We start from the raw sequence: 9544 nt of genomic DNA, 5'->3' as shown, positions 1-9544 counted from the left end.
TATTAAAGTCCGTTTCTGTGTGTTACATTTTAATGTTGTGTTTCTGTTGTATCGTAGTTCCCTCTTTATATTTGATGTGTTTCGCCCAGTTTTAGTTTGTAACCCGGATTTGTTTTTTTTCTCAATCGATTTATGAATTTCGAACAGCGGTATACTACTGTTTCCCTTATTTATTAACTTTTTTTTATTGATTGCTTAAATAATTTTTGTATTCTTGTCTTTCATTTTTGCTAATGTGCTTTGTCTATATAGATATAGGGAGATGTGGTGTGAGTGCTAATGAGACAACTCTCCATCCAAATAACAATTTATAAAAGTAAACCATTATAGTTCAATGTACGGCCTTCAACAGGGAGCCTTGGTTCACACCGAACAAAAGCTATAAAGGGCCCAAAATTTCAAGCGTAAAACCATCCAAACGGGAAAACCAACGGTCTCTTTGTTACTGATTTGTTTTTATAGTGATTTAGATAATAACACAATGGTGACTGCTAGACCCCTATTTGTGAAAATTTGTGTACAAGTAGAAGATTTAGCTAGCTATAAAAATAGGTTCAATCTACTATTTCCTACATTAAAAAATGTCTGTACTTAGTCAGGAATATGATAGTTGTTATTCATTTGTTTGAGCTTTTGAATTTACCTCCGAGTTCATTATTTTGTTGATATTAATTTTATTTCATCAAATAAGCATAAAATTTTTTAATACATTTTTGGTGGAATATTGAAATGTTTGACGTGCTATTGTTAGGATATATTTATCATATTAAATACGTATATAGTTATCACAGTTATTAGGCTTATTTGATTAGCCAGACGCGCGTTTCGTCTATACAAGACTCACCAATGACGCTCAGATTAAAATAGTTGAAAAACCATAACAAGTATAAAGATAGACAATTGAGGACAAAAAATTCAACAAACAACTTTTCTACACTTTACACAAGTATTCCCCGTTTATGAAACAATCAATAAAAATAAAGATAAATAGATATCTTTAAATAAATAATAACGTGCTTATAAAGAGGAAAGTTACTAAATACTTTTAAGTAAGAAAAATCTTCCTTATATTTTTAAATTGTATTAGTTTCATATGTGGTCGTGTTTTACGAATTGTTAAAATCAAAACAAAATGTACACAAACTTTAAATAGCTTTGTTTTTGTTGTTTTGCCTGTGGTGCTAGATAATTTCGATTCAGAATGTAAGTTATAAATAACATAGATATAGGAAGATGTGGTGTGAGTGCCAATGAGACAACTCTCCATCCAAATAACAATTTAAAAATTAAACCATTATAGGTTAAAGTACGGCCTTCAACACGGAGCCTTGGCTACATCTACATCTACATCTACATCTACGACATAGCGGAGCTATGTCGTCACTTGAAAAGGGTACTTCGACCCATCACTCAAGTATGGTTTAACTTTTGACGTCCTCCAACATGACAATAAACTTTCTATATTTACAAATGGTTCCAAAATTGTGCTAGAAATTTATATACAGGTGCAGGTTAAAAACATTTTCTACCAGTATCGACTGTCTGTGTTGCTAGCCACTACAGAGGAGCTTGGTGAGTTTGGTCTTGAATTCCTCACTGCTCTCGATCTCTAATAGTTCATCTGGTAGTTTATTCCAGTCTCTGATGGTCCTAGGGAAAAAGCTGTATTTGTAGATATCTTTATTTGGCCTTATTTGTACATATCTTTTAGTGTTCGGTTGATGGAGTCTCGACGTTCTTCTTGGTTTTATAATGTGCGTTGGAATAGGTATAGCAACTCTTTCATGGATGGCTTTATGAAAGAGTGTTATACGTGCTACTTTTCGTCTTATTTCTAGTGGTGTTAAATTTAATTCTTCTAGAAGAGTCGTTACTGTTCCAGGCTCTCTTGAGTAATTGCTTTTGATAAAGCGTGCTGCACGGCGTTGGACCATCTCAATCTGATAAATATGTTTTTGTAGGTGAGGGTCCCATGCGCTGCAAGCGTATTCAAGGTGCGGTCGGACAAGGGCAAGATAGGCTTGTTTTTTAACTTCCTCTGGACATGATCCAACATTTCTTCGTATGAAGCCTAGTGCTTTATTTCCTTTGGTGACAACTTTGTTAACTTGTTTGTCCCATGACATGGTGTTGGTGAGTTCAGCTCCTAGGTATGGGTTTGATGCAACTGATTCCAGGGTATGACCATTGATGTTGTAGTTGAAGTTGATGGTTTTCCTTTTTTTGGTTATTGTAAGGACATAGCATTTTGAAGGATTGAATATCATTTGCCAAATTTTTGTCCATTTTACCATTTTGTCGAGATCTTCTTGTAGATGTTTGCAGTCATCCTTTGACGAGATTGCTAGGTAGAGTAGGCTATCATCTGCAAACAGGCGAATTTTTGATGTTATGTCATTCCCGATGTCGTTTATGTATAGGAGAAACAGCAATGGTCCTAAAACTGTTCCCTGTGGTACGCCAGATGTTACTTTAGCAGTACTTGATCTTTCTCCTTCCAGTGTGACTTGTTGTTCTCTTTTTGTCAGCCAAGCTTCTAACCATGCAAGTATGTTTCCATCGATACCATATGATGCTAGTTTCTTCAACAATCGCTGGTGTGGTACTGTGTCGAATGCTTTACTAAAGTCTAATATGAGCATATCTACCTGTTGGTTATTGTCCAGATTTCTAGTTATATCCTCTGCTGTTATGACTAGTTGTGACTCACACGATCTTTTGCTTCTGAAGCCATGCTGGAAGTCCACAAGTATATTATACTTCTCAAGATGGTTCATTATGTGTTTAAATATAATATGTTCCATTATTTTACATGGAACTGATGTCAAGGATACTGGTCGATAGTTGACCGGTTGACTCTTATCCCCTTTCTTGAATAGTGCGATGACATTTGCAATAAGCCAGTCTTGTGGTACACTTTGATCTTTTAGTGAAGATTAACTGTAAATATGGTGATATTGACTCTGCACACTCTTTCAATATTCTACACGATATATTGTCTGGACCATTTGCCTTGCTTGGGTTCACTCCCTTTAGTAGTTTGATTAACCCTTCTGTACTAATGTGTAGGCTTGGTATTTTTGATGTTTCATTTTCAGTTATCTTAGGGAAGCTTTGAAAGTCTTCAATCGTGAATACTGATTGAAATTGTGCATTAAGTGCTTCTGCTTTTCCTTTGCTGTTGTCTAATATTTCTCCATTAACTTTGAGTGTTGATACTCCCACTGTTTCTCTCTTTTTAGATTTGATGTATCACACTGAACAATAACATGCTTGTTTTAAACTGTCAAACTTGTACTTTATTCCCGTTATGTAATGTTGTCATTTTAACAGGAGCAGGATCTACTCAGTCTTTAGTTTTTCATTTGTTTGTGTACATTTTATTATCATTGTTGATTCCCTGAAAGGATTGAGGTACCTGTATTGATGAAAATCTCCAGTTTTCCTCCAAGTAAAATGAGGTGGAAAGTAACATCAACATGTTCCTTTAAAATCTTTGAAAATGTAATCCTTTACTATATCCAAAATGGTCTCAATTCTTTTTTGATTCATGTTATTTCCTCAGTTTGATTGTTGTCTTTATTTATTCATAAATTGGAACATTGCTATACACTTAATTCAGACATTTATTCTCCAAATATTATGAGTCTTTGAGTATAAAGTACAGTACTTGTATTATGAGATTTTTGTATGAAATTTTGGGTAAGTGCTGCTTTAAAATTAATTTTTGAATTTTATGAAAACATGACTTGATATTGAGATCTTTCTAATAAATTTCAAATATGAGAAAAAAACCGTCATTAAAAATGATATTGCAACAGGTATAGATTTGAATGGGACTTTATTTATTTATCAAAGGCCTTGGTAAAGAACTTATTTTACCACACATTAGATGTAGAATTTTTCATGTGATGTCAATTGTTTTTTTTATATACCATTTTGACATTGCAGAAGATATTTACAGACAATAACATTCTTGGAAGATTGTAGAAATAATTTTTTGAGTCAAATAAGCACTTTACAAAAATCTGTAGTGGAGCAGGATCTGCTTACCCTTCTGGAGCACCCGAGATCAATCCAGCACATTTGTTGGATTCATCTAGTGCGGTTTTAGTTTTCTGTGTACTGATTTTCTTTTTTGTAATCCTTGCAATTCAGGAATATGACAGTTGTTTTTCCTTCCTGTGATAACTTTGAGCTTTTGATTTTGCCATTTTTAAAGGAACTTACCGTTTTTAATTTTCCTTGGAATTCAGTATTTTTATTATTTTACTTTTTGTTCTACGTCATGGAGTTTTGAATTTTCCCATAGTATCTTTTAAGTGTGTGGAAGATTTACATTTAAAGGGTTGACATCAAAAAATCAATGTAGCTGAATCGTCTTTAATCTCATGCTTAACTTCTCATTAGGTAGCAACCCAAACAACTACTCAAGTTTTTGGTTGACAGCTCCAGGACTAAGGCCTAGACCCCAACTTTTGAACAGAATATCAAAGCACAAGACCATACAGTTGGTTTGAAAATATCAATCATTTTTATTACCTTCTTTTAAATATTATTTCAGATATGTCTAGATGAACCATTCCTTTAATATGTTGGTTAATTTCATGATCTCAATAAGCCCTTTTATCATTTTTGTGTCATTCCTCAATAACATAATGCGTTATCTTTCTATAAATAAATTATGGAAACATATTTTTAGATAAAAAAGGGGCCCTTCGAACACATCCTCTATGTGTTAGGATTACACAGATTATAAACAGTACAAGGCTTATTTGAACAGATAACAAGATATTAATGTTTTACATTTTTATGTAGTTTGTTTACATCATGTTCTTCTACTATAACAATGAAACAATTCTTAGTTTTACAATATCCTTCCAATCAGAAGGATAAATAAACAAATATAACTACATCTTATATCATTTCTTTATTCCTTTGAGTGCACAGACATAAAAATTTAATTCTTTTTAATTCTCTCTGCTCAACATGCTACAAAAATCTAATAGTTCCAAGTTAACTGAGGTCCTGCTGTTAATAAACTGGTCCCTTGTTTTAAATTGTATTTGCTAGGATAGATTAAGAACCAGTCATCCTTTTCAATACTGCCTTTTATGATCATGGCAAATATTACTAATCATGCCAAATATTCTGATAAAAAAAAAGTCCTAGTGCATGGTGTCCCAAGCCTAGTTACAAACTTAATTTGATGAAGGGATCCATGCACAGAACTGAGCACAAGTGTAGTCTCAAAATTAAACAATAAAACCTGTTATAATGGGCAATGAGATGACAATTCGTCAGACCAAATGACTGGTTTGTTATCAAACAAACATGGTAAACAGTACAACAAAACCATCAATGATAACCAAAATTAGAAAGGAGATATGGTTCATTTTATTGTTTACACTATTTGCAGGGTACATGAATTTTATTGCTTAGACACAAAATAGTATATTTTTTAATTCTCTTTCTGGCCAGAATTCAAAGAATAATCAATCAATCTAGATATAAAGAGAAAAGGGAGTATGCAAACAGATCTCTAATAAATTAACTTGGAAGTCATCATTCAATAAAACACTAAAATTTCTATTTTGTTTTACTTACTTAGCACAAAAAGCAGGAAAAACATATTTACAATTCATAAAAATTTCTACTGAATATTGCACATAACATGATGAACTTTTGACTGATAGATTGTTTTACATGATTAATACACGTTAAGTACTGAACACAAAGTTTTATTAAGTATTACTCCTTTCCTGGAATGTTGATAACAATAAATTATTATTTTCTAATCTTCAATCATTACATGTTTACATATGACATTTAAAAATTCAAAGATGAGCGTATACTATTAAAAAAAGAAGAGGCCCAAGGCTGTTCCATAAAATCATGCATGCAATCCAGAAAAGTCCTTAGAGTTTTCATTTATAGGTAGATGTCAAATACTTTCTGTATACCAGGTATTAAAAATATAGGTGAAATATAAAATTGCCTCTTTTATTTTCGACCCCATTTTCATAGTGTCTTCCCTGGGTATCATGTATTTTAATGAAACAGCCCTTACATTATAATTTCTGAGGTTTAAAAATTACCATGTAAGAGATGGTCAATATAAGTATTCAATTCGCCGTTTCAGAATCTAATACATTCTAGGTAATATTTTTTTATGTGTATTAAGCGTACACCAAAGCGTTGTGATTGGATTAAAACGTTCTAAACAATGAAAATTCAACCAATGACAGAACGTTGTTTTCATTTTGGGGTATGAACAATGAAATTACCCATGATTCTTTAGATTCTGAACGGCCAATTATGACAATGTTCTTAAGGTAATCAAAAGACAACAATGTAATTTATTTTAAGTGTAAAAAATATATTGTTCATCCTTATATAAAAGTTCAGATTAATCACTTTTTGAGAATGTATTTTTATTATCTTATTTGATTTGATCCCTCTTTTTTTTTATCAATGGAGTGAAGAGACATCTATTTTGTTTTAACATCTTCCTCAATTATTTTAAATCATTATCTGTATTTATATATACAGGAAAAAAAACCATGCAGCAGATATTTTATTTTTGTGCCTGTCATAACTGACGTATTGTCATTAGTGTGTGATTTTATTCCACCATTTATTATCTAATGCCAAGTTCAGCTCTGTTTTAACAAACAATTAACTTTTTATTATTGCTTAATGTACAATGATTGTCAACATCCTGATCAGTATGAACTAAAACCCATTTTTACTAGTTTCATATGTGTTTCCATGAAGACTAAATAAAATATTTTGTGACTGATTTAACATTTAATACATGTGAAAATATACAAACTGTGAAAATGAATGTTATAAAATAAACAAGTCAACATAAAACATCCAAACATAATTTACCATGCAGTTTTAGTGCTAATTTAAACAAATGTTTTTCATTTCTGTATCTTGTGATTTAGCAAAACAACTATAAATTACCTTGTAGAGAGTTGCAGAGATTTATATAATAACTTATCAATCACTTTCTTATTAAAACATAAGAAAAAGAAAGACATTTATTGAACAAAAATCCTGTTACATACATAAAATTGAGAAAGGAAATGTATATAAAGAAAATATATATTTGTGAGATTCAATCCTTATTTGTAGAACTTTTATTTGTGTAGAAATATATTGTCAGATCTGGCACATTTCCCCCTTTATGGGGGATATCCCCAATGAGAGGGGTTGACCTGACCCTTATTAGTCTCAAACATTAGACGAAATATTTTTAAAAAGGAATTCAGAAAAGTAAAGATAATTCAGACACATGCATACTGATTCAAAACAATTGATGTTCTGATTAGGTACACAGATGACAGGGGTAAGTATGTGTTAGGACCTCTTGTGTTTTAAACCCCTCATCTGATAACCCAAAACATTCAGTATATCTCCTAACAAACACATCTAACTTTTAAAAGCAAAAGCAGCAAATAACTTTCTAGATTAGATATCAAAGCAGGAAACTGTTTTTTTTTTACCCAATCACAAGATGTCAAGTTACTCAACGTTACAACTTATTTTACAAACAAAATGTCCACTTCTTATACAATTCAGAATAAAATGTCAAAGTTAAAAATTATCTTCAAAAGATACTTTACTCTTCATGAGTTTGTAAATGTTCTTTGTTATTTTTCTTGAAACACAAAAAATGTAAGTTTTACATATTACTTAATGAGACAGAACTTTAATATACCCTGAAGCAGATAGCACTAACAATCTAAAACACAGAAAACAGAATTGATAGGTTTCTTCCGGTTGTTGTAGTATTATAACCTTACTGCTAGCATTTAATTAGGAAAGTAATGTCAGGTTTACAATTGAACTTAATTACTCAGACTATGTAAAGTCATCTCAGTTTAAAAATGTAACCATGTAAAACTAAGGAATCATTCCTAGGGTCCTATTTTTATTTTTCATTTTTTGGTAATTGGTGAACAGCATATTTTAATGTAAAATAACTTTTTGTGACCAGGAATTAGCTACAACACTGCACGTGTGTAGGTGTGTCTATGTGTCATGTTGGTCTTATTAAATGCTAGCCCTTGATACGGCCATTGTTTATTTTAAGAGGACCAAGAAATTTATAAAGGTCCTTGATATAATGTTACATATTCCTAGCACTTGATAAGGCCTTTGTTTACTTTTAAAGATATTTGAAACAACATTATAACAATGAAACATGATTATTTCTAGCACTGAATACCACCTTCGTTAAAGGAACCTTGAAGTATATCAAAGTTACAATGATACATTTTCAAAGATGAAATCAACAAAAACAAATGAAAAGATGATAACAAATTATATAAAAATAAATTATTTCTTTCGATTTTTCTTCCCTGGATCAGGAGGTTGTTTTGGTGCTTGAGTCCTTTGTTCGTCTAATCTGCTGGATTGTACTTTCTGTATTAAACTGAAAAAGTCTTCATCTGGTACTGTAGGAGCTGGCCTTGAAACAGGGATTGAGCTTCTTTGATCCTCCATTCTGGTTCCCTGTTGAGAACAATGTAATGCACAATAAATCATAACCAGCTAGAAACAAGTGTGTTACTGTATTCAGTATTTTTTTATTTATTAAAATGATCTAAAATGTTTAGGGTAAGGATGATTGTAATTTCAAGTTGATTTTGAATTCTTCATTTATGGCTAAAATTCATCAGACATTGCATCTACATTTCCAAAAGTGTCTTTTAATTTTGAACTCTTTATTCATGACTAAAATATACCTGATATTGCATAAACAATTCCAAAAGGTGTTATTTTATTTTGAAATCTTAATTAATAACTCAAATTTACCTTATATCACATTAATATTTCTGAAAGGCTTTAATATAATTTTGAATTCTTCACAATTATGAAAAAAATTTCAGCAATTGCACCTACAATTCCTTCCAAAAGGTGTTGTTTTATTTTGAAATCTTAATTAATGATTTAAATTTACCTGACATCGCATTAACATTTCAAAGAAGTTATCATCAGGGACATTTTCTTCTTTCTGTTGTAGAATTTGATCAATCACATCCTGAGAATTTAATCCTGGGAATCGTAAATCTGCTCGCTGATCGTCCATTCGAGAACTCTGGATCCCAGCTACCATATCTAAAAACTCTTGAGCACCAGGTGAGGACACTATAAATATAAGTCAATACAAAATGATCTACAAAAATCCATCTATTTACCATTTTCTAAGAAGTAATTTTATATATTAATATGGAAAGTAATTATCTTGTATTGTTATTTCTTATCAAATATCAATTTAAGAATAAAATTTTAAAAGTAATTCATTTTTATATTTGGAAAAGTTGCTATCCTGTAATTCACATTTTTATGAAATAGTTATTTTATCACTAGATTTTAGATATTATTTTGGTGAAGACAAATAAGTTAGAGTTAAGAAACGGAAAAATCAGCAGTTTTATTTCAAATTTAAACTCTAGAACAATGAATGACCTACTGCTAAATTTATACCCTGATGTGGTTCTCAGCATTGTGTATGAGACCCAAAATTTAC

At 31.2% G+C, this 9544-nt stretch overlaps 1 protein-coding gene across 1 annotated transcript in view; it reads right to left on the bottom strand.

Annotated features, from left to right (window-relative positions):
- Positions 1-4794: 4794 nt before the first annotated feature.
- The window catches only part of LOC134708327 (G-protein-signaling modulator 2-like), a 58719-nt gene continuing 53969 nt past the window's right edge, over positions 4795-9544 (bottom strand). Inside the window, exons 14-15 of the mRNA XM_063568775.1 lie at positions 8975-9162; positions 4795-8526 (exon numbers count right to left, since the gene is read on the bottom strand). Of these exons, the coding sequence (XP_063424845.1) occupies positions 8350-8526; positions 8975-9162 (365 nt within the window). The 3' untranslated portion in view covers positions 4795-8349. The remainder of the gene's footprint in view (positions 8527-8974; positions 9163-9544) is intronic.

Source organism: Mytilus trossulus, chromosome 2 (assembly GCF_036588685.1).
Source record: "Mytilus trossulus isolate FHL-02 chromosome 2, PNRI_Mtr1.1.1.hap1, whole genome shotgun sequence".
Taxonomy (NCBI): Eukaryota; Metazoa; Mollusca; class Bivalvia; order Mytilida; family Mytilidae; genus Mytilus; species Mytilus trossulus.
Note: the sequence above shows the minus strand (reverse complement) of the source record. Positions and strands in the feature narration are given on the sequence as shown.